The following is a 24,000-nucleotide window of genomic DNA, read 5'->3' as shown; positions in this document are numbered from 1 at the left end:
AGTTGAATCGCCCGATAGGAGGCCAGCATAACAACCATCTAGTTAATGTGCAAGGCAATCGTAAACGCTGAACGGTGCACTGGGCACTCGCACCGTCTCCAAAGATCCAGTGCTTTCGCGGAAGATGGTGTCATTTCACTCCAGCTTGCAGGCCTAAGAAATGGCTCAGACATCCTACCAGTGTTGTAGGGCAACCGAAACGTAGGCAGACAATGTTTATATAAATACATAACAGCTAGCAAACCCAAGTCACGTTGATTGCGTCGTGTCTGGCGAACGGAGGCATATACCCGCCTCCACTACCCACAGGCATCGACACGCAACAATCTTCCAAACAGGGCAGCACCAGAACCCGATCCCTTTGGCCCCCCTTTGTCGATCGATTCGGCAGTCACATTGCCTTCGCCGTGCGCGAATCCCTTGCATTCGACCACCTCTGTACCCTCGCACCCGCACAAACCTCTGCATATCCCGTTCCCGTGTGGTGCGCATTCTCAGCTCAACGGGGGACACTGCTGGCCGTATCATCAGTCCTGTCGGTTGCGTTGAACGGTTCGGTTGTTGAACAGCTTTGTGAAACTGTTTCCAATTGGTGGTGCAGCTCAAAACGGAAATGATACAGGTATACCTTGTCACGTTGCTCGAGGGTTCTTTGGTGAATATTTGTCCAACATGAGTGCTAATAGGGAAAACGAATTTTCAAACATGGTGCCATGGTGTGATACTGAAATGTGTTAATCAATGTGTACAGTTGCTGTTACTTTATTCCAGAACTATATTACTACAAAAAATATAATCAATTAGGAAACGGAGTATGAAACCGATAATGCAGACTTTTTCGGACCATTTAGTTCGGCTTTCAAAAAAATAAGCCGTTGTGTTCCTGGTCTTATAAACTGCTAGCGCCTTTTTGTAAGCATTTCTTTCTACCAGTTATGTGGATTTGTGCACATTTTTTCGAGCTACTATAAAATACATTCTGCATTCAATGCAACGTGTAATCATCTCATAGCTCTATCCCTAACCTAGTTAGTCGGCAGAACAAACGTTGCGTAACTGGAGTACGAAGAAGCCTCCTAAGTGTACTACCATAGCAGCATGAACAGGGGCCTTATTTCTCCCTCTTTCTCTCTTTCTATTTCTTGTTTTAATTTTTCACTCATTTAGTCTTTCTCTCGCTCTCTTGTTGCTGCACACAGAAGAAGGTAGTTTATGCTTTGCTGGAAAGCACCTTCACCGGAAGTAGTCGCTTTTAAGTTTTGGCAAACCGAAGGAAACGCATCCTTCATTATAACCGGAGTCCAGCATAGTTTTGTGCAGTTTTGAATTTCCAATATCCGCATATTCTTATTCAAATAACGATAACTAAATGGCAAGCGCGCTAGCTAGGGTGAGATCACATGCGCTGAGCAAAGATAAAATGTGTTCGTAGGATCGCGTATACTAGTTGTAGTCACTAAGATTGTTGTGGTTTAGTGTTTGCGCGAGTCGGTTTATACAAATCGATCACACACTCAAAAGGGGGCCAGCTGCATGGCGTAGTAAGTGCGCCGTTCAGATCCGTAGTGCAGTTGTGCAACTGTGTAATCACCTCGATTGCCTCCAACCGCACGCGGTTTAGTGCAGTGTCAGCATGGGGCTAAACGGCAAGTAGCATGATACCTGCGTGAAAATATAAGCGGCCGATTAAAATGTGTTTGTATTCGTGTTCGTGTCTATGGTAGTGTGCCACTCTCCATCGTATCTTGGTGGCGAGCATTGCGACACACTCTCGATGGCGTACGCGATTGCCAGTATAAGCTTCCATCATAACGCCAAATGGTTCTAACTCTTCCGGTTCGCTAAACGTGTAATCTGAAAACTACAGACGATTCGTGACGTAAACAGTGCCTGGGTGCATAAAGTTAAGGCAAACTCACTTAAATTGAGTGTAAAATTTTGCAGGCTTTCCAATACGCATCTTTTAAACCGAGCAAGTGTGTAATAAGTGATGAAACGGAGATGGGACCTAACCGCAAAGGATTGTCGTGCATTCCCGATACAGTGAATTGTGAAGGCTAGAAACAGTTATTGTAGCCATTTAAAAGTAAGGGATACGGCTCGAATCCCGCTTGTGCTTGTGACCCACAGTGATGGGCATGACGAAGCAAACGTCGTCTGGTGTCTCCGGCCATTACTCGGGAAGTGGAGGTCACACCGGTATGAACAGCATGGCCACCGGTAGTGGCAATGCCGAGAAGCAACAGCAACCATCCTCCAATTTGCCACATCAGCAACAGCAGCAGGCGAGCCGTCACGGTCAGGGAAGCAAAGGCCAGACACAGCATCAGCAGCATCACCTTCATCAGCCATTGCATGCTCATCATCCCCTGCACCACCATCTACAACAGCAGCAGCAGCAGCAGCAGCAGCAGCAGCAACAGCAACATCCAACAGCAGGCAAGCTACGTGACAAGCACACCGTGCACTGGTTCCGTAAGGGTCTTCGCCTACACGATAATCCAGCATTACGTGAAGGTGTACGGGGGGCTACGAGCTTCCGGTGCGTTTTCGTGATCGATCCCTGGTTTGCCGGTAGCTCTAACGTCGGCATCAACAAGTGGAGGTAAGCCTATGGATGGTTAATGGTGTAACAAATATATTTGGCAGGGAAAAGCTTGAGTTCCCTGTTGCTTGTTTTGCTTCTTAAATGTCGCTCGGAATGTTGTGCGGAATTTGCATTTTAAATCGTTCGCTTTAAAAATTCCTGACGCATTATCACCACTTCGGTATCATGATGCAATGGGCATCGGTGCTTCCTCTTGCTTGTTTACCTAAGCAGTAATATAACACGACGGATACATACGCACGTAACAGGAACTATTCCGTGATCCTACCCACATGACCCAAGCTAAATCAGATAACGCAAATGGATGAAGACATTCTTCACAAACAAACGAACAACGAAAAAAAAAATTAATTTCATTTTCTATGAAAATATGTGACCGTTAGTGGAACTGACCATTGGCAAATTGTGTAACAGACCTGGAGTTGTCTGTCCCCCGCATCGATGATGGGGATGCAACACTCGAGCGCAGTAATGATTGCAAGCGCTTAAACCTTTATCGCTGTCTTGTTAGAACACACTGGTTACACAGAGACACACTAAGCACGAGGGAGCAGTAGTGGTGACCCTGGCCCTGGTAAAGATTGCAGTGCAAACGATGGTGGGCATTGCATTCCATGAAGCGACATGCGTTGCATCTCGGGAGCAGTGTTTGTGTGCGAAATGCTATCTGTTTAAACAAAAACTACTGCTGGCAATACACTATGGCGTAATAGCCTCGCTGCCTTACCAAAGCACCATCTCCGTTATGCTAAGCGTCGTGGCCGCAAATAAGTCCTACTATAACTATTGTATCAAGCTGAAATTAGAGGATTTCCATAAACATCATTTTCAAATCGCTCTTTTTGAAGCAGAAAAAAATTATCGCTATTTCGATCAGAACTTCGCTCAAAAACGAAGACCCCATGCTTCTTCCGTGCCTGGCACAACGAGATAAATGCAAAATACAGCGACTTTCCATCAACGGTGCGACAAAGGGCCTTTTACACACCATTTACTGCCCCCACCCGCTAAGGTACTGGACGCACTCAGCGCTTGCAAATCACGTGGCCGACAATGTGAGCGAGTCGCTGCCCGAGGTTACGTATCTGTTGCTGAACTAGTCGTTAGCTAGCCCGCATAGCACCCCTGCCGTTACTCACTCGCTTACCGTTGTGTCCACCATTCACAGCACACCAATACTGGTTGTAGGTTACTCGTCGTGCGTCAACGTTGATTGTTTTCTGAATTTCTTCAGCACATCCATCTCCTCGACACTTTTCTTGCTCTGGTGGAGGAATGATGCTTTCTTGCCTTTGCGCACCTGGTTCTACTAAGCGAGGTGTCTGCTGTTGTGTCTTTCAAGACAGAGACGGGAAAGTGCGGATAAAACGAAGCCGTAGTCGATGTTTAGTTGGTAAGAAAGTGCGCTGGGGACAGCTACAACATCGCATTTAAAAAGGACATAGCTTATGAGAACTGATTGCGTAAAAGTTTTCACATTGTCAAGGGATCATGGTTAAGCATATGACGTATTTATTAGGATATTTCTTTGCATTGCTTCATTGTTTTGTGGGCTTGCGTGGTTTCCTACACACTACACCAAACGATTCCGCATGCTCTCAACACATTCAATTTGGTGAGCCGAACTCTAGAGTATTAAAAATCTCTATTTTGAATCGATTTTACATAAATATCTTTTAGCAAATATAGACACAGTCGTAATTGAAATGAATACAAAAATCAATGACCGTTTCTTACAGAAAATGTAAACATTGATTATCAAGCATATTTTTAACGCAATGTAATCTGATCTAATGGAATGTGAGTTCAATGCCTCAGAAAAAAAAACAGCACGACTCACGTGGAATTTGATTCCGCGCCTCCACTTGCTTTAGATAATGCGTAACAATTATAGATGATGTAATGATTAACATTACACAACCAAACAATCACAAATTGATTTATGCAATTGTTCGTCAGTAGAATTGTAAATGGCTGGATAACCTGTCGTAATTATTGTTACAATCCAGGTGTAATACATCGAGAAATATTTATCGGTACTAGATCAGTATTAGTAGTATAAAAATATTCTGCCCGTAAAATTCACCCTTTTTCCTGTAATTATTTTACATTTTTTTATTTTGTCTCTGATGTTTTATGTTTTTTATTTTTTTAGTAATAATATATTAAATTTGTTTTCCTCGTTACAGGTTTCTTCTTCAATGTCTGGACGATTTGGACCGAAATCTACGCAAGTTGAACTCGCGCCTTTTCGTCATACGAGGGCAACCGGCGGACGCTTTGCCCAAGCTATTCAAAGAATGGGGTACGACGTGTCTTACCTTCGAGGAAGATCCCGAGCCCTTCGGCCGAGTGCGAGATCACAACATCTCCGAGATGTGCAAAGAGTTGGGCATAGAGGTGATATCGGCGGCATCGCACACCTTGTACAACTTGGAACGGTCAGTTTTCCGGCTAATACGGTGTAATCTGAATAGCAAATTGCAAAATTCGCTCTACTATTGCATTCGGTCATTTTTCTTGCAGGATCATCGAGAAGAACGGTGGCCGAGCACCGCTTACCTACCATCAGTTCCAAGCCATCATTGCGTCTATGGATGCCCCACCGCAACCAGAAACGACGATCACACTGGAGGCTATTGGCGGGGCTACCACACCCCTGTACGATGACCACGACGATAAGTACGGCGTGCCGACACTCGAGGAACTTGGCTTTGAAACAGAAGCACTCCGTCCGCCGGTTTGGATCGGCGGAGAAACGGAAGCACTAGCCCGCCTGGAACGACATCTCGAACGCAAGGCTTGGGTAGCATCGTTTGGGCGTCCCAAGATGACACCACAGTCGCTGCTTGCTAGCCAAACGGGACTTTCGCCCTATCTGCGCTTCGGGTGTCTCAGTACCCGACTGTTCTACTATCAGCTGACGGATCTGTACAAGAAGATTAAGAAAGCGTGCCCGCCTCTGTCGCTGCACGGTCAGCTGCTTTGGCGTGAGTTCTTTTACTGTGCCGCCACCAAGAATCCCACCTTCGATAAGATGGCCGGCAATCCTATCTGTGTGCAGATACCTTGGGATCGGAACTCGGAAGCGTTGGCAAAGTGGGCCAGTGGGCAGACAGGGTTTCCGTGGATCGATGCGATCATGACGCAGCTGCGCGAGGAAGGCTGGATACATCATCTGGCCCGGCATGCTGTTGCTTGCTTTCTCACCCGGGGTGATCTGTGGATTTCTTGGGAAGAGGGCATGAAAGTGTTCGAGGAGCTACTGCTCGACGCAGACTGGTCCGTCAACGCCGGTATGTGGATGTGGCTGTCCTGTTCCTCCTTTTTCCAGCAGTTCTTCCATTGCTACTGTCCAGTGAAGTTTGGCCGAAAGGCTGACCCTAATGGAGACTACATTCGTCGGTATCTACCCGTGTTAAAGGTAAGTGATGATCACTTGCGAACTCATGCGAACAAAAGGGTCTTTCGTAGTTGATCTAAATGCATCTAACCTTTCCTATTTTCGTAGAACTTTCCAACTCGCTTCATTCACGAGCCCTGGAACGCACCGGAGAATGTGCAGCGAGCGGCCAAGTGTCTCATCGGTAAAGATTACCCACTGCCGATGGTCAATCATGCGATCGCGAGCCGTGCCAATATGGAACGCATCAAACAGGTGTATCAGCATTTGGCCAAGTATCGTAGTCCGGGAGTATGCTACGAGGGTGATTGCGTCGAGAAGGGTGGCTCTGCTATCGCTGGCGTTATGACGGCCGCCAAAATGCAGCACATGAATGCGAGCAGTATGAACGATAGCCCCAGTCCGACCACCATCCTTACGAGCGTAAACAGCTCGGGTAACTATATGTGCCGCAGCAATCCGTCAGCACAAAGTGATCCCAATGCGAAGGTACTCACATACCATCCACTAGCGATGGATGGACCTACTAGCATCGATGGACGGGCACGCAGTGGTAGCGTTGTGAGTGGTTTGGGTACCGGAGATAATGCAAATGATGGTTCTAGCAACACTATGGATGCGAAGGGACGTATGCTTACAATGCAGGAGTCAGTACTGCAGCAGCAACAGCAGCAGCATCAACGCCAACAGCAGCTACAACGACAGCAACGTCACGCGCTCCAGGATGGACGACCCTCAAACACGGTCCAAGAAGCGTACGGTAATCTGCCGACGTCCGATTACGCGTCCCTCAAGACGGACTCGGGCCTCGGGACTATGATCCGAGGAGGTAATCTGACGGGGGGTCGGTTCACCAACTTGCAGGACCAGCTGAGCAACAGCCTGTTGTCGCTCGAGTGTGAAGTTATGGCGACCAAGCTGGAACCCAACAATTACGATTTCGAACGTAACCAGAACATGTACAATAGCCAGTTTAAGGTGGAATACAGTGACAATTTTAACTCCGGCTACGGGTTGCGTAATGCCGTGTTCTATGGGCGCAAGCGCGAGGACGAACAGGATAATGAACAGGACGAGGACGAAGGCACCGGTGATGATAACAACGATCAAGAGGAAAGCTATAACGATGAAGATGATGATCGATTGGCGACAATCGCCATGTCACCGCTGCAAGACGGCGTTGCCACCCGATCGTTGGATCATTATCAGCCAGGCGCACCACAAATTAAGCAGGAAGCAACACCGTTACATTCGGACATGTTCCGTGAGCCAAAGCTGCTTAAGGGATCATCATTGCGCACACGCACCGAAGAGCACCAACAGCAGCGAGCTGAGCAAGAAGAACGACAATGTGAAGATGTTGTTCGCCCGCAAGCGTCGACGAACGAACACGGAGAGGATAAGCATACCAAGCGCTCGGCAGAATTGCCTTCAAACTCTATGCTTACCGATTGTGATTATGATTCCGAGAGTCATAAGATGGTGACCGATTATTCGCGGCAGCAGCAGCAGCAGCAGCAACAACAACGGCAAAGCGCAGTGCAGTTGCAGAATGATCAGCCAATGCAGGATACGGCCGCTAAAGAGGAAAAACTGGATTGTGCGGATTAGTCAAATAAGCATTTGATTAGGACGGTCCCTTTACTGTGCTTATCTGAATGAATGTCACTTAATATTGTATTTTGCTTGCACACCGAGCCAAAAATATATGTCCATAGTATTGAGTAGCCAAAAGTCAAGAGTAAATAACTTTTAAAAAATATTTTGATGCCATTTTTTATTACCAATTCGCTTTTTAATTTCCAATTTCTTTTCTACTAAATAAAATATATCCGAATGGTGACTGTTGAATATTAAAGCATGCATATTTAATTGATTTAATATTCTATTCTACAAGGGATAGAGCGGAGAAAATGTGTGCCCAAAATCGTAGTCTCTGAGCTGCTCAGTATTACAAGATCGAGAGAAAATCAAGCTTCGCAAAAGTCTTTCACTCTCACACTATTTCCAACCTTTGCTCATACTTGGAACAACCGTAAGAAATGTTGCAATGTGGTGTTTAGCAGATAATCTGTCGCTGCTGTACGAAAACTGTTCGCTTCGGGCATTCCCCGGTTCTGAGTTCATACGCTCGTGCCGTGTTTGATTTGTTCTAAACGTATCTACAGCAAACACTCTGGTACGCCTCATTGCATCTTCAGTGCTTTGTGTAATGAGTTTGCGGATTGATTCTGAACGATGCTCCATCCGTCGTATTTGCCGTCTAAGTATCGTCGATCCCGTAAGAGGAACTCTTGGCCGTTGCTTCCACAGCCGTCAATGGTCTTCGAAGGTCGAATGCGAATTTAAGATGAGTTTTTCTGTTTAGGTGTTTCTTCGAGCACCCGGGGTTCATACGCATAAGCAGACGACGGTGCTGCTAATGCTGGGTAAACAACGCAGCCACTGAGCCGATACTTGATACTCGATGATTCAATAAATAATTCATATGCACTCAAGCGGTCGATTGTTTCGTCGAGCTCCATCTTGCTCTCGCGTTGAACCCTATTTCGACGTGGGAGAAACGCCACTCGAAGTGGCTAAGTAAGGAAAGGGTACAAAAAATAAGTGATGGTTCAAAGTCATGGTTCTTCCGCCCAAATGAATGAGCTCGAAATTGATTATTTTCTTATTTATTTTCTTTAACCGACATATTTTAATTATATAATAAATATGTTCTGGTAATACTTCTTCGGACAAGAACGAATAAAGGTTAAACGATCTGCAGTTAACGTCCGACGTGCGTGTTGTGACGATAGGTTAAAAAGATCATTAGACACACTTGTTTTCTGAAAAGATTCGTTTTTTGTTCTACTGCTCATTAATCATTCTAAGCTTCCGACACCATGTCCAATGGCACCTACAAGTACGTCGGCAGAACTGCAACTCACAGCCTCATTATTTGAGCAAACGTAAACCCGGCATCCTTCCAGGCACATACCTAGAAAGTCATTTCTGCAACCAAGATTACCTTCACTATGCAACGGTGCCTCAGCAGTTCCGGTGATTCAACAACTAACTAACGACAGCGGTTTGCAGCGAAACAAATACCGGAAGCTACCGTTAGAAGTCGAGCGCCATACAAAGCGTAGGTCAGTGGAGCGCCCATTAACGATCCGTTCCCCTCGAGTTGCTTGCCCGGCTAGTTCAGGTGTTTCATCTATCGATAGAGCAGCAGCAGCAGCAGCAGCAGTAATAGGAGCCACAAGTTCAATGTCTAGGTCAAATTGACCTGTAAACCTATCCGAAACCGGGTCTATTTGATGGTCCTAGATGATGAGCGCTCGCCCGAAGCGTCTCATGCCGTAGCAGACGAAAACCCTACTCCGTCGGCTTATGAGCCTCCACCTCCCGAGCGCCTTATCGCGTGCGTTCGTTAGTTCGTGTCGCGTGCGAGACCAAGCTGGGTGACAAACGGTGACTCGGTTGGGAGAGAGTCAAGGTCCACCACCTTCCGGTGTTCTGGGCGCGCGGTAGCACCGTGGCACCGTCACACATTAACCCCATGGCAGGCGGCGAAGGGGGGTTATCACATGCTTGAAGTTCTGGTTTCGGCCGTTTGATGCTGGTTGTGTGTGTGTGGTAGTGGTGTGGCCGACCGCTAGCCGAACGTAAAGTGCGTGACGTACGCAAATCTCAACAGTGGAACATGGACAGATTCCAGTATAAAGTGGATGCAAGTTGATGACCCTCCTCCCCACTCCATCTCGAGCAGTCTGGGCCAAGGAGTGGTTCACTGGCGGTGTTGGTGGTGTTGGTGGCCGACGCTGGTGTTGGAGTAGTAGCCGCTCGTTTCTTGCGATGCCTTTCCGATTTCCACTTTGTTGTAGACAAGGAGCCCCCGCCATAATAGATGCGAAATCGTTCGCCGATATGCTCATATAAGACCAACTTGCACGCTAACCCATTGTACCAGTCGGTATCGTGCGATCGCAACGTGCGCTGTTCGGTATCATATCGCGATCGAACCTCTGTGCGCGACCCGGGAGTGCATCCTGAACAAACCCAAAATGAAGAGCGAAGCTGCTGTCCTGCTGTTCACAGTTGCTGCTACCATCAGCATCGGTTACGCCGCCAAATTCCGTACGTATAGCCCTTCCAGCTTCTAGCAGTGTACAGTAACGGTTAATGGTAGACCTAAGACGACCTTCGATTCATCGTGGAACGAATCGAAATTTCCTGTTTCTGCCAAGCGTGTGTTTCTGTTTTCTCGGTTAAATTCCTTTCCCCAATATTTGACCCCACAGTGACGTACTTGTTATGAGCAGGTACCGTGCTTGTGGCCCCACTGATGGCCACGGTAAATACCCAATCCGCGATTTACTGCCATTCGTATCCGAGCGCGTACGGTGAGTAATGGTGGCCCACACCGTGATGGACCGCCAAGAATTAGGAAGCATTCGATTGTATGCTTTTCTCATTCGCGTAAATGTTTGATGTTTCCGTGAAGGGAACCATAAATCGGAGCGAATTGCAGAACGTTGCCCCACGGGTGTGTTGCCAAACGAATGATACTTACACCTGGCGGCATGATTTGGACTTGCAGTAAGCACTGCATTTCATCTTTGTGCCTGCACGATGTACTTGGCTAATGAAATTCGCGAAGGTTCTGGTATTTATATGCCTGATCCAGATCCAGATAACCCGCAGGATGATCGTGCGTGAGAATGATACACCAATAGCGTTCCCCAGATCATTAGCTTTTACGTACCTAAAACACGCATCAATGGCGCACTTACAATGTGCAACCGAGCCGAGCTGGAACGATGGAGAACGCCAGGATTGTTGCACGCGCCGCAGCTTCCAGAGCCGGACTGTTTCCTAGTGCAATTTGAATAATACGGTTCCCATTAGGCGACTAACCGGTCATTGTTTAATTCCCCCTCCTGCGAGCCTGGAAGACGCAATCCCAAACGCCACCAGGCAATTCAACTCGTTAGGAATAGTGTGGCCAGGGTGCGCGGGATGCAGATGAGACCCGGATCATTAAAAGGTCTAGTTAATGACCATGTGATCGATCATTTTTCGCGTTATTTACCGACGGTGTTTGTTCCTATATCATTTAACTACAACTTTTATGACCGCGGTGACCGACGTGCCGCCGGGGTACGGACGGTGTTAATTGCGTAGCAACATGCTTCGTAGCGCACTATCGCTTACAGGCACACAATAGAGGTCACAGCGATGCACTAACTCCCTTGGTCTCCTCCCTTACAGCCGATTCCTTTACGCGCTGCAATCAGGATGATGGCCAATGTCTCCTTGACGCCATTACGGCCACGTTCCGGAGCTTCTACAAGGGTGTGCCGGAGATCGGTCTGGTACCGCTCGATCCGCTGCGCATCGACAAGATGGACATCATCCAGGGCGATGGACCGATCAACATTGAGCTGAACTTTAGAAAGGTGGATCTGCTCGGATTCCGAGAAGCGAAGATCAAGAAGGCCAAGTAAGGCATTGCGTCTTCGTACGACGTCTCCGTATCGCGGCTTCGTAGCCATAACTTACCGAGTTTGTTTGTCCGTTTTCGTTATTTCAGCGGTTTCACGGCGAATCCGAACAAGATGGAGTTGAATTTGATCGTCCCGGTTGCCTCGCTGGTCGGTGGATACAAGATCAACGGCAAGGTACTGATTCTACCGATCCAGGGCGAAGGCGCCAGCAACATGACAATGGGTAAGTAAACGGTATACGGTTCTCCTAGGAAGGATGGATTCCGGTCAGCACCACTTACCCTTATCTCTTCCCTTTACTCAGCTAACTGTGATATTACGCTCCGCTGGATCGGTAAGCTGGTGGAGAAGAACGGCAAACAGTTCTACCAGGTGGATAAGTTCAAGGTCAACTTTGACACATCGCGGTTCTATATGAACTTCACAAACCTGTTCAATGGCGACAAGGCGCTCGGAGATAACATGAACGTATTCCTGAACGACAACTGGCCCGATATCCTAAAGGAGCTGAAGCCCGCCATCGCGGCGGCCTTCACGCAGATATTTGAAGCCGTCGTCTCCAATGTCTTCAACAAGGTACCGTATAGTGAACTGTACCGTGTCTAAACAGCTTGGACAGCTTATGTGGGGCGCCTATTGGTGAGATTGGGCGTGGGGTCTGTTTGTTTCTATTTTATTTTTGCAATAAAAAGATGTTTTCAATCTCTATGTTTTATCTTGTAATTGGTTAAAGCTGGCTTTTATTAGGATTAATACACATGAATCGATTGCAAAACTATGGAAACTGTTCATGGAACACAAGGTGCTTGGGAAATTCCGAGTAGACAGTTTTTTAAAAACTGTGCAGATTAACAACTTGTTCGGTGATGTACAGGGGGTACTTGCCTGTGAAACGTTCTTTTTTCATACGGATGTGAGTAAGAGGATGGAAGGAAGAGAGGGCTTTTTTTCGTTGGGCTCGTTTTTTGTGGACGATATTCTGTAAAGTATACCGTAACACTGTAACCAGATCAAGCTACTGTATGGTCCATATGTTCTCGAACCTCCTTGCAGGCCCGCAGCAACATTCTGTTGATCCCTTACAGTGCTGTGTCCTCTGAAGGCTTTATTTTCTTTCCTCAAGTTGAAAAATGTTATGAGAGTACAACATTATATGCGATAGAAAACACCCAGACGCTCGTGTTTTTTGAATATAATATTTTGAAGCAGTTTCAGATGTAATAAAAAATACTAAACTAGTGATAATAAAAGAATGCTTTTGATTTTTGATTACCAAAGAACGCACAATGTAACTCAAATCAACAAGCGTAAAAGCACGTGATCCATACGAATTCCAATCGTAAACCACTGTTTCCATCAAACGAGAGAAGGGAAATCGACGGAAATCGAAACACACCTAACAATCCGGAAACTGCACACAAAGGCATGCCAATGGTCTCTAATGAGATTCGGTGTGGGGCTAGAAAGTAACACCCGGACGGTAAGCTAATGTGCTAATGCTCCCTTTAATATCCCTCTGTGAGAATATTGGAGGCTAGATTTACCCTATTTACTCTCAAAAGAGATTTGTGAACTTAGGCAGTAGCAGGCCAATTCTATTCACAGCATCCATATTAGATATGATCATGAAACAGTTAATGAACTGCACGCGTAATGCCATTTCCTTATCTTTGCCGTTGCTTTAGACCGTTGCTTGTATTTGTTTTTTTTTTCTAACACGTGGTATATTAACGCGCTTAACATGCATGATTGTCAGCTCGATAATGAATTCCGATCATTAGTTATGCCCACAATTCAAGGGTCAATCGCATATATCAGAATGATATCCGGTCTGCGAAAGGAAGGTATGAAGATAGCACTACTAGTTAATCAAGTTTTATTTAGCTGCATTTACTGTTTATCCATCCTTGTTAGTGAACTATCAGGCAACGAAAGTGCAATAAATGTACACGGAAGTTGCACGGAAGCGAACTCGCGAGGGAAGCGAAGCATCGCGGCGTTGATCATGGTTAATTCATGCTCACCAATAAGCAATATTAATCAATCGAGAGTTGGTTGGTATTCTGCAGGCGAAGGCCAATCTTCGATTGTAGTAAGATTGAGAGACTAAGAAAGTAAATATTAGTTAGCTGGATTATTAGTTTTAGATAATTGAACCGATTAGTTTGCTAAATGAAAGTGACAGGAACCAGTAATTCAAGAATAATAGAACCAATCTAGACAAAACCATGCCGATGCTGTCGGTTACTGTCGGTTGATGCGTTTATCCCTGAAAGTAATTCAGATGCACGTGTGGTGGCTGGTAGCTTCCAAAGAAAGGAATCTAGCATGCCTCGATCGTAGTTACGGATCGCAAGCTGGGCGCGACAACGCATGACACATCAGTCACGCGCCACCATCAACTCCAATCCATCGTTTAACACATGATGGGCTCTTTTACTTTTCCATCGCCTCAACCCTGCTACGGCTAATCACTGTAATCCTACCGAACCGAAGGGAATCTGTTATCGCAGCGACAGTACCGTGTATCGCAATTACCTCGTCTGGAGCGTGCGCCACAAGCCTTCCTGAATGATCCAATTCGATCACGTAGGCAATCCGTTCTATCTCGGTACCGTAGCGCCACCGCTGAAAGCATTCCTCTGTGTGACTAATCGTGTCAGTTTTACCTCGATACATAGAAGATCGAGTACGAAATTACTTTACGAAATACAAATTTAAGTAACAAGTTCGTTAAAGTATCGAGGTTGCCAACTGTCCGGAAAAGGCGAGATAAATCTAGATGAACTGTACGCCCTCTTCCCGTCGTTGATGTCATCTAATTGGCAACGATGGTATGATTATCGCAAACCTCACATTTAACGAGTATGGAAAAGATCTGGAAAGGTTTAGCAAGACAAGCGTTTTTCCCCTCGCGGTTATCACGGGGAGATCCGCTGCGCTCTAGGGGTTCATTACCGTGTATCCCAGACCCAACCCTAACGATACTGCATCATCAAACAAAATTTTATGTGTATCAGTTTCGTTTATATTTTTGTATTAATTTCCTCTGTGCTGAGTCAAACAACGAAAAAGAAATAGTATCGAGCGAAGACGCATTGTAAGTATTATATTGAAGAAAAAAAACTAGTTATTTTTTTTACATTCCCTCGACAGACAGGGATTGAAGGGAGGCTGGTAAGATCGTCTTGGATGCGTCGCAAAAACCCTAAAGATCGCTGCCGCAACCTGTTCCGTCGGCTCTGACGTAGATATGCAGGTTCGGGTAATGGCAGTGTAGATAGCGAGCACGCGAACACAAATCAGCAACAACGACGACGCGAGGCGCATTCGTATATAAGAGTCTGGAGTATGACAAGATCTTGGTTCATTCTCGCTCCAGTGTCAGGACAGCACACGGGAACCCTTCCTTTTCCTGGTGCCTTACCCGGCAGTGCTATCGGTGCCAGTGGTGATCGTGTCTTCGTCTGAAGCAACGAAAGCTTTTTAGTTCTTGTGACGAATTCCCCTTTCAAGTAACCATGAACGCGATACTTCTTAGTGTACTGTTCGGTGCACTTGTTTCTCTTGGCCAGGCTGTTAAGTTGCGTACGTAAATTTCAAGTGTTTATGTTATGGTTCAACAGTTAAAAAAATGTTTTAGTTTCGACAAATTAAACGCGTCAAGTTTCGTTAATTGACACAAGCAAAAATGGTGGTGGTTGGCATAATTCGTTAGCCTATAAATGACCCTCGACCGCAGACGGATCGAGTTCGTGCGTGAGGTTACTCACCTGCTTATGAAATAGAAGGAAGATTGAACTTGACCTCCTTTGCCAAACCGGATTGAGTTTGAGAATCTCTTCCGGGAATCACCGTAGACGGTGCCATGTGTGAACCACGAAATTTACACATTCTAGCCGGTTGGACGCTCAATACAAACGAAACGAATGACGAATGTGGAAAAACAAACAACCGTTGTCGCGGCATCGATTCGTTAAACATAATTCCGTTGGCCTTTCATTTATTTCTTCTACCACAGCTTCTTCATATAAGCGATGCAACCCGGGAGATGAAGAGTGCATTATAACAGCCGTGGCCGAAACGTTTCAGAAATATAAACATGGACTTCCCGAACTGGGCCTCGCCTCATTGGATCCATTGCGGATCGACGAGATGGACATAGTGCAGGGTGATGGTCCGGTCAATATAGTTCTAAACTTCAAAAACGTCGATATTACGGGCTTCAGTGAAGTCATCGTTAAAAAAGTCAAGTAAGAGTTTTACGAGGATCTAAGCCACTGGCCGCTAACCAGGAAGACGCTTTATGATTCGGATTTGCTTCACAGGGGAATTACAGCGAATCCCAACGTAATGGAGATGAACTTGTTGATCCCGCTGGCATCACTCGTCGGTAATTACAAAATCAACGGCAAAGTGCTAATATTGCCCATCCAGGGAGAAGGCATCAGTAACATGACTATGGGTAAAGCAGGACTGTCCTTTTATGTAACATCTCCGATCTGTAATGTCCCTCATTTCCCACGATCGTTCAGCAAACTGTGACTTTTTGATGAAGTGGAACGGTGCACTGCAAAAACGGGCGGATGGCAAGGAGTACTATCAGATGAACAAGATAAAGGCCACCTTCGACACGAGCCGATTCTACATGCAGCTGTCGAATTTATTCAACGGTGACAAGCTCCTGGGCGACAACATGAACCAATTTTTGAACGACAATTGGCAAGACATACTGAAGGAACTCAAACCCGCCATCATCGGTGCTTTTACGAAAATATTCCGAGCAATTATAACGAATGTTTTCGAAAACGTTCCGTATACGGATTTATTTTTGCCGAAGTAAATGCAGCGAGTGAGCTGTTTGTATAAATTTTCCTGAATAAATCAAATATCTACCAAATGTGATAAGAAATGGTTTTATATAGCAATTATTATTATTCAGTTTCTAAACTTCTCAGATTGCAAATCACTTCACATGGACAAGTATTTAGTTGATTTAACTAAACATCTAGATGTTTGTGAGATGTAGCTCTTGCAACTATTACAGCGACTCTAATACCGACTGACTGAGTTCCGGCAAAACATGTTCCGGAGTCTGTGGCAGTCATAGAGAACGTTACGCTAGCAGAGCTGCATTTGCTTAAACTTCGAGCAAACATTGATCTCTTGTACGTTCCAATAAAACCTGGTTTGAGTCGTTTTACATGCACACAAATATTTTTTCTCGGTTTTTTTAAAATTAACATTGCAATGAACTTGCTTCATATTTTCCATTTCTAAAATTACGTTTTACACTCCATGCCATAACCAATAAAGATTTCGATTGCTTATTTGAATAGTGAGAGCAGTACAACACTGTCAGTTTATTTAAATGTTCAGATCAAATGCCCCCCTTTTTAGTTTTGCCTCGTTAGATCAGCTTCAAGTCGGATTCGGTACGCGAGAAATGTTTCGTCATGTTAGCTGTTCCAAACACTCTATGATGTTCCCTCAATCGCATCGCATTTATCTGTAATAATGAATGTTTCGAGAATTGTTAAGCACTACATCTGATCGTCCGTTTCGCTTCGATGAGATCACACCGCAAATACCTCTATGAATCCAGTGGCCGAATAGGGAGTAAAGTTACCATGCACCTCCATCGATGCTAGCTCCTGGTTATACACGGAGTTGATGGAGTCACGTGAAATAACCATTGCTAGAAAGATTTGAAAGTAGGAGTATAGACTTCTGGTGTTCGTTGAACAAAAAGTGTGCACTACTTACCATGGCCCTTGAACAGTTCAACAACTACCTTGCCAGATACGTTCTTTTGCGATTCAATGATACACTTTCTCACATACTCCGCTTCCGGAGCGTACCAGTACCCGTTGTAGACGTAGTCTGCCATCCGATCGGCGAGGTATTTCTTCACGCGCAACACCTCCCGATCGAGACAGTAAACTTCCAGATCGCGGTGGGCACAGTGCAGCACCGTTACGCCGGGTGTTTCGTAGATACCACGTGACTTGAGTCCAATGTAACGATTCTCGACGATGTCGATACGTCCAACACCATGCTCACCTCCCACCTTGTTCAGGAAAGCCAGAATGTCCAACGGTTTCTCCATGGTTCGACCACTGACGAACTCGGTAGCACGCACTGGTAGACCCGCTTTGAACACGATTTCAATCACGGTTGGAGTGTCGGGAGATCGCGCCGGTGATTGCGTCAATTGATAGATCTCCTCGGGTGCCGCCACGGAGGGATCCTCCAGGATGCCCGATTCGTAGCTGATGTGCATAATGTTCGCATCCATCGACCAAGGAGACTTCGGGGTGGCGGCAACAGGAATGTTGTTTCGCTTGGCGTACTCCAGCAAATCCGAACGGCCTTGGAAGCGCTGACAGAACTCCTCCATCCGCCAGGGAGCAATCACACGAATCGAAGGGTTCAATGCGTAACAGCTGAGCTCGAACCGTATCTGATCGTTACCCTTGCCGGTGGCTCCGTGCGAGATGAATGCACAACCACGCTGTGCTGCTACATCCATCAACCCTTTCGAGATGCACGGCCGGGCCAAAGAGGTACCAAGCAGGTAGCGATCCTCGTAGATCAGTCCCATCTGCACACCGGGCCAAACGAACTTTTCAACAAAGAAATCCTTCATGTCCTTCACCACCACATCCGTGGCACCGATTTTGAGTGCTTTCTCGCGAGCTGCCGCGAAATCCTCGCTCTGCCCAACGTCCGCCATAAAGCAGATTACCTCGTACTGCTGCTCGAGCAACCATTTCAGAATGCAGCTCGTGTCAAGCCCTCCCGAATAGGCTAACAATACTTTTTCCTTGCTCATTTCTATCGATTTGGTGGTGGAAATGGTTTCTATTAACGTTCTACGATGAGCCTGGCTATAGCGACTTAACTTCACTTGGTATACCTACCGATGTGCTAAACGATCGAGAAGACACTGAACGTCTCGCTGGCTAGACGGTGGCTGCGTAGGTCGTATTGATAATGCTCAAAATTCTCTGACGACGGCTAGAGGTTATCGCTTCATTTGGTAACGATTTGCTCTGACCCCATCGAAGGGGGCCGGAGCGTGTTGTCGCAAAAGGTAGAACTAAGCAGCGTGTACATGTACTCCTACTGATAACCGCGCCCGGCTGAGACGATAATCTAGATGATGGTTTTTTACTAAGGAGGAGGATGTTTGTGTTGTTTGTGTACTCAGATGCCATTAGCTTCTGGTAAACTTGTAACAAGCTGGTAAAAAAGTGGCGCTTATAGAATGGTCATTAGTAGATTGCCAGTTGAAGCGCTTCGTTCGGCGATACAATGCCATGCTAGAACAAAAACTATAGGCAGTGCTATTTCGCGAGATGAATAGCTAAAAAGGAACACTTTCATTTAAGCAGTATCTTCAGTGCCGCCACAGAATCGAAGATTTACAATAAATGTTTCAATAAATGCATTGCCGTGTTTTCCCGCCAATCTTTTATTAAAACGACTACAACCGTTATTTCGGATACCGAACCGGTACATTTCAAAATGAAGAACCGGTTTAATCGACACCAGGTGGCGCTTAGATCGTTATCGATGGTGGCCCAAATTTTGAAAAACGATTGAAAGTAGCATTTTTCTGATCGAGGAAATACGCTGATCGCTCGAAAGTGGTTAATTAACTCGGAAAATACCAAAAAACCGCGTCGGAAAGCCCGGAATCGGAAAATATTTGACTCATAAACTCAAGCGCGCTTCAGCTTGAATCCAGCTTTAACGTATAAACGGGTCCAGGAATCGAAAGTTCAGAGAAACGAACCCCGGTATTTTCGACTCCTGAAACCGCAGTGGTGTAAACGACGAAGCAAATGTAACAGTGATGGTCGATAGAATACAAGCGTTTTGAACCAAACAAATCAAAATTTTCATCTAAAATTAAAATTCCACGCGAAGAAAGGTTGGCGCGGTACTGTGCCGATGTTTTGGCTAAAAATTGTTGAAAAATCGGGAAAATCAGAATTTTTAAATAAATTCGTGAATTTTGGAACAATTTCGTGCGATTTCAGAGCAAATTAGAGTTATTTGCAACTACCGCAGCCATACCCGTTGGAAAAGTACCGAGAAAGGGGAAAACCGTGGAAATTGCGACCTTTCCCGGAAAACTCGAGGACAACTTCAAATACTTTTCCGCTCGCGTTGTGGTTGAAAAAGATAGCCGTGAAACCCCAGAAAAGAATGCTGAATCGAGAACCTTAGGAAACGGGCTCTGCGGGCTGTGGTTCTCTGCGATGCGTTATGAAGTGCAAGCAAAATCGTGGATTAATGCGAATAATTTCTTTGGCCATTTTACTCGTTTTGCATCTCGTGCCTGCATCTCTGGCGGAGGAAGGCCACGAAGAGGAGGAAACGTTGATTGAAGGTGAGCATTAATTAAATTTACGCCGGTGGCACTTGCGCCGACAGTAACGGAGGTAACGCCTTTCACGCATCCTTCGATTGCAGATTATTTCGTGTGCCGGACCTGCGGAAATGATGTTAGCGTAGCGAATCTGCTTTTCGATAAGTACAGCCCACTCGCCCTCAGCGCTACCAACCACACACTCACCGAAGGCCGGTCCGTGTTGATCCAGGAAGTGCAGAACTCGCGCGGATTCAGATACACAATTTTCCTGGTCAAACAAGCCTCCTGCCAGAAGATAACAGCGGTAGGTGACGTACCTTTATCGATCGGTCGATTGCGTGTGATTTATTGATGTATTTTGGCCCTTCCTTCCTCCTTCCTCTATAGCAACGGTGGATCGCAAAATCGTCCTGGTTTCCCGGCTATGCTTGGAAGTTTTGCATGTGCCCCAAGTGCCGCATGGTAGTCGGTTTTATGTTCGAACCGATCGAAACCGCGACAATTGAGCGCAACTTCCCTTCGGACGCCGGCTTCTATGCGCTGATTCACAACAGCATTATCACGGAAGGATGTAAGTTTTTGATTGAGTTAACCTTGGAAATCGGTGCGCTTACCAGGATCTTAATCCGTTGGACCATTTCAGACGTGAACTCTTTGCTTATGAAGGAAAAGGTTCTGCGCGAGAATTGAAAGGACGTAGTGTGGTAGCCAAAGGAAAAAAAAACGGTCCGAACATGGTGGATCCAAAGAGACACATTTACTTACTGTCTGCTGAGGAGCAAGCGTTTCTGGAAGAGTGTGAGCATGAGTACGCGAACCGGTTCACGGATCTGGATGAGGAGTTTATGGAGTACTGTAAGCGTGCATCGCACCCTCCACCGATAGTTTACCCGTGGAACCCAGGATTTCGTCGTGGTGGCGGCGGCGGTCCCTGGCGGGGTCACCGCAATGATCGTCGGTTCCATGACAATAGAGGAAGAGGTGGCCATTATTCGCAAGGACAGCGATACGACGGTTCAAGGCAACGATCCTACCACGGGGATCGGGATGATTACAATAGAAACAATCATTATGAAAACCGGAGCAATCGCGACTATCAAAATCGCTTCGAACGTGGTCGTGGCGATCGCAGTAGCGGTAGCGCACCCTACGGTCGGTCGTACGATCGGCAGCAGCAGCAGGATCGTGACGCGAACCGTTGATGCTTGTGTTTGAGCGTAATACCAAATTCCGCTTTCGCGAACAGTACACCGTTCGGAAGCAATATCATCTTTGTTCATCCCGTTTACACAGCAGATTCTTTACAAGGATGTAAATAAATATTTGTAAATGAAATACAACTGCTTTGCGTTTTCAACTTCAATCGACCGCGATTGCTCTTCTGCGGTAGGGGACCAGTTGTACAGTTCGAAAGTTCCGCCTGCCACCGACCTTATGGGCTATGCAAAGTTGACCGTTGACACCGATTCCCCCTTGACCCTGCGCAACCGGGGCTTTGCGCCATTTCATTCTTAACGTTCCTACCGCCTGGACTAGTCCATTCAAAAGAAGCGTTACTTGGTGATCGCCAAATCCAAGGCAAACCCGCGCACGACGACAATGCTAATTCCCATGCGCCGGCAACTCGTGCACTCCGTGCATTTAGTGTGAACACCACCACGTCGACAGAACGGACGACGTTCGAGAGTGAGTGCGTGCAGCACGAACCGTTGAGTTAGTGTTGAGTTTAATTTGTTCTGGGTCGGTCGACATTTCGCTTTGGTTCTACGGCCCCGTGCGGGGGCAACAGTTACCCGCAATGATTATTGGTGGTGGCCCAGAACGCGCGCATTCGGAGTGAAGACCGGGATTTGTGGCGTTCTTGCACGTTGCGGAGGTGTGAAAACATGCTCGATTCTACCCGATCGGTTGAGCAATCGTATGTTGTGGGTCAGGAAAAACTCTCAGCGCAAAACTCAAGATTTAATAGTGGCAGGAGAAGGGAGGAAGGAGCACGAAAGGGTGCGCGTGGTGGGGTCAACGGGTTATGTGGTGTAGTAGCTAGGCGGTGTGTGTTAGTAGATGGTTCTTTGGTGCTAGTGCGTTGAGCCGAGAGAGTGTTCTGCGCAAGCGTATGCCAACGATCCGCTTCTACATCCCCCTAGCGAGCAAGTTGTGTGTTGATCGATCACGAATAATCCACGTCGTTGCCCTTCGATCGCTCCAGCCCTTTCACTTTCATCGTGTCCCACGTGCAACAGTCGTGCAAAGACCTTCCGGAGTCAGAATAAACACAAAAATTCTAACCAAGGTCGTCGTCGTCGCCGTAGTCATCTGAGATGAGGCATGTGAGATGTGATCTTTGCGGTTTGGGATGCTCACGAAATCGTCACGAATCTCACTAGATCGCAGTGTTTAACGCACACAACCGCTCGGTTCGCGTGAATATCGTCGGATTCCACCAACACACAAATCTCACGTTTTCACCAGAGGTTTGATCGTAAAGTTACTTTTTTTTCTAACCGTTTGCCTGCAAAACCAGTGCCCGTATTTTATCGTTATCGTTGCGGGTAGATACATGCACGAGTGATCCTTTTTCCTTTAAAAACACTCGCGAGAACGTATACCTGTGTTCGTTTTCATCAACCCGCGCTGGGCTACTTCCGGTCTTCCGGAAGCGGCATTAATGGCGACATCCTGTGATTCGCGATCGTTACAACAATTCACGAGAGTGCGAGTGAGTGTGAGGTGGACTCTCTTTTAGTTCTATCGGACCGACACCAACTACAATTAGTAGAAAATGGTGTTATAATGAGTTGAATTCATTTCATTTTAGTGTAGTGCGGTGATTAGATGTGAAGAAGCAGAATCGCGTGCCCGGCCCGCGATCACGGAACGCGTACCAACGCGTGCCAGCAGCCTGCTCCAAATGTGCTGGCCAATAGGAAATAGGCCAACTTATCTACATTTACCAATCCCATATGCCGCTTGTTCCACGTGACTAACCGGACAAAACAGTGCAGCAGCGTATAGAAATTGTACCGGCACCTCAATCACAGCCGGCCTACCTGTTATCTATATCGCCCGTTAACCTCGGGACCCTTATCTTCGCCCCTTCGGTACGGAACTGGTCCGGCGCTACAGTTGTTGCATTTTCGGAACTATTCCGTTCCGGCAATCGCAAAAACATAATCGCAGGTGGTGGAGCATCATCCTGCCGGCCATTCCCACGGGCTGCACCTTGCGTTCGCGCAGCGTGTGAGTAATGACGACCGAACGGCAGGCACAGCATCACCGTCACCACCATCACCACCCACATCTGTCCACGAGAGTATGTTTTGATGCATTATCGGTGTTGAATAATGTAAATCTCGTGGAAAATGGTAAGCTGAATAGTATTATGTTGGCATGTTTATCCGCTATCTGGTCTTTAAGCACTCGGGCCTGGATTGCCTCACTTCGACAGCCACGGTCTAGAAGAGGAGGGTGTCGTGGCATTCGGGTTCCGGTGTAATCACACGGTCGTCGGTCGTTACTTGTGCGTAGCGGTGCGGTGCGGAGGGTAGAGGGTAGATAAGAATCGTTCCAACGACCTAATCGCTACCCATGAATAATCGTATAATCTCAAGCGATTAGTATGTTCATTATTGGACACGACCAAATAAGAGCGGCAATTTGTAGCTTGAAATGGCTCAAGGGTTTCGCGTCAAGCAACGATTGGATTCATGTATTCGTTGCAAACCGTTTCTGTTGCTCGTGAAATAAATAACACGGGATCAACAACAGCAGCAATATAGCCGAGTTCGTAAAGAACTGTCACCAGTGAATTCCTTGGCTGTTTTTTTTTTTAATTTTCTTTCCCCCCATTAATGTATCTCTCGATTTCCCGTGGAATCTAGTATTTGTTTTATCTCCCCGATTCGTCCTACAGCATCCGGAGTCCTCTGCCACGCATACGATCACAAGAGTCGTTTTTCTCTTTTTCGCTTTCCATTTTTCGCCCCTCTCCTTCCTACCTACGATCGCAGGCGATCGGGTGGAAAGTTTTCAGGGGGGGTTGAGTTTTCAGCGGAGGATGCGCGGCTCCTCCACCCTCTGCTGTCTTCCACATCCGAACCCGTGAAACGCACATTGT

At 46.5% G+C, this 24,000-nt stretch overlaps 5 protein-coding genes across 9 annotated transcripts in view; 4 read left to right on the top strand and 1 right to left on the bottom strand.

The window, feature by feature from the left end:
* Nucleotides 1–670: 670 nt before the first annotated feature.
* LOC125950594 (cryptochrome-1-like) lies at nt 671–7,817 on the top strand. Its single transcript, XM_049678729.1, has 4 exons — nt 671–2,605; nt 4,798–5,049; nt 5,135–6,032; nt 6,120–7,817. The coding sequence occupies exons 1-4, from the start codon at nt 2,133–2,135 to the stop codon at nt 7,620–7,622; spliced, it is 3,126 nt and encodes a 1,041-aa protein (XP_049534686.1). The 5' UTR covers nt 671–2,132; the 3' UTR covers nt 7,623–7,817.
* Nucleotides 7,818–9,949: 2,132 nt separating this feature from the next.
* Nucleotides 9,950–16,415, top strand: LOC125959175 (uncharacterized). The gene is made up of 8 exons (XM_049691986.1): nt 9,950–10,133; nt 11,268–11,499; nt 11,590–11,726; nt 11,808–12,103; nt 14,962–15,091; nt 15,525–15,756; nt 15,832–15,968; nt 16,039–16,415. The coding sequence occupies exons 1-8, from the start codon at nt 10,061–10,063 to the stop codon at nt 16,344–16,346; spliced, it is 1,545 nt and encodes a 514-aa protein (XP_049547943.1). The 5' UTR covers nt 9,950–10,060; the 3' UTR covers nt 16,347–16,415.
* A 416-nt stretch (nt 16,416–16,831) lies between these two features.
* Nucleotides 16,832–18,558, bottom strand: LOC125950611 (argininosuccinate synthase). Its single transcript, XM_049678774.1, has 4 exons — nt 18,427–18,558; nt 17,270–18,340; nt 17,095–17,201; nt 16,832–17,012 (listed from the first exon to the last, which is right to left on the bottom strand). Exons 2-4 carry the CDS (start codon nt 18,336–18,338, stop codon nt 16,914–16,916), a joined length of 1,275 nt encoding a protein of 424 aa, XP_049534731.1. The 5' UTR covers nt 18,339–18,340; nt 18,427–18,558; the 3' UTR covers nt 16,832–16,913.
* Nucleotides 18,559–19,469: 911 nt separating this feature from the next.
* Nucleotides 19,470–20,716, top strand: LOC125950628 (uncharacterized). Its single transcript, XM_049678795.1, has 4 exons — nt 19,470–19,904; nt 19,988–20,190; nt 20,274–20,457; nt 20,530–20,716. Exons 1-4 carry the CDS (start codon nt 19,781–19,783, stop codon nt 20,574–20,576), a joined length of 558 nt encoding a protein of 185 aa, XP_049534752.1. The 5' UTR covers nt 19,470–19,780; the 3' UTR covers nt 20,577–20,716.
* Nucleotides 20,717–21,634: 918 nt separating this feature from the next.
* The window catches only part of LOC125950585 (uncharacterized), a 13,313-nt gene continuing 10,947 nt past the window's right edge, over nt 21,635–24,000 (top strand). Inside the window, exons 1-2 of one of the 5 annotated variants that reach the window (XM_049678716.1) lie at nt 21,635–21,762; nt 22,702–23,248. In XM_049678716.1, the coding sequence (XP_049534673.1) occupies nt 23,131–23,248 (118 nt within the window). In that variant the 5' untranslated portion in view covers nt 21,635–21,762; nt 22,702–23,130. Of the gene's footprint in view, nt 23,249–24,000 lie in introns of all 5 variants that reach the window. The other 4 variants (XM_049678714.1, XM_049678715.1, XM_049678713.1 and 1 more) reach the window with 4 other exon arrangements.

Source organism: Anopheles darlingi, chromosome 2, assembly GCF_943734745.1.
Source record: "Anopheles darlingi chromosome 2, idAnoDarlMG_H_01, whole genome shotgun sequence".
In the NCBI taxonomy this organism is placed as follows: Eukaryota; Metazoa; Arthropoda; class Insecta; order Diptera; family Culicidae; genus Anopheles; species Anopheles darlingi.
Note: the sequence above shows the minus strand (reverse complement) of the source record. Positions and strands in the feature narration are given on the sequence as shown.

Excerpts from the sequence above, each read along its gene's own strand:
- LOC125950594 (XM_049678729.1), top strand. The coding sequence starts at position 2,133 with ATGGGCATGACGAAGCAAACGTCGTCTGGTGTCTCCGGCCATTACTCG. Across the intron at positions 2,606-4,797 it reads GTCGGCATCAACAAGTGGAG|GTTTCTTCTTCAATGTCTGG; the intron begins GTAAGCCTATGG and ends TCCTCGTTACAG. Across the intron at positions 5,050-5,134 it reads ACCTTGTACAACTTGGAACG|GATCATCGAGAAGAACGGTG; the intron begins GTCAGTTTTCCG and ends TTTTTCTTGCAG.
- LOC125959175 (XM_049691986.1), top strand. The coding sequence starts at position 10,061 with ATGAAGAGCGAAGCTGCTGTCCTGCTGTTCACAGTTGCTGCTACCATC. Across the intron at positions 10,134-11,267 it reads CGGTTACGCCGCCAAATTCC|CCGATTCCTTTACGCGCTGC; the intron begins GTACGTATAGCC and ends CCTCCCTTACAG. Across the intron at positions 11,727-11,807 it reads CGCCAGCAACATGACAATGG|CTAACTGTGATATTACGCTC; the intron begins GTAAGTAAACGG and ends CCCTTTACTCAG.
- LOC125950611 (XM_049678774.1), bottom strand. The coding sequence starts at position 18,338 with ATGAGCAAGGAAAAAGTATTGTTAGCCTATTCGGGAGGGCTTGACACG. Across the intron at positions 17,202-17,269 it reads TGAACTGTTCAAGGGCCATG|CAATGGTTATTTCACGTGAC; the intron begins GTAAGTAGTGCA and ends AAATCTTTCTAG. Across the intron at positions 17,013-17,094 it reads CGGCCACTGGATTCATAGAG|ATAAATGCGATGCGATTGAG; the intron begins GTATTTGCGGTG and ends TCATTATTACAG.
- LOC125950628 (XM_049678795.1), top strand. The coding sequence starts at position 19,781 with ATGAAGTGCAAGCAAAATCGTGGATTAATGCGAATAATTTCTTTGGCC. Across the intron at positions 19,905-19,987 it reads GGAGGAAACGTTGATTGAAG|ATTATTTCGTGTGCCGGACC; the intron begins GTGAGCATTAAT and ends CTTCGATTGCAG. Across the intron at positions 20,191-20,273 it reads CCTGCCAGAAGATAACAGCG|CAACGGTGGATCGCAAAATC; the intron begins GTAGGTGACGTA and ends CTTCCTCTATAG.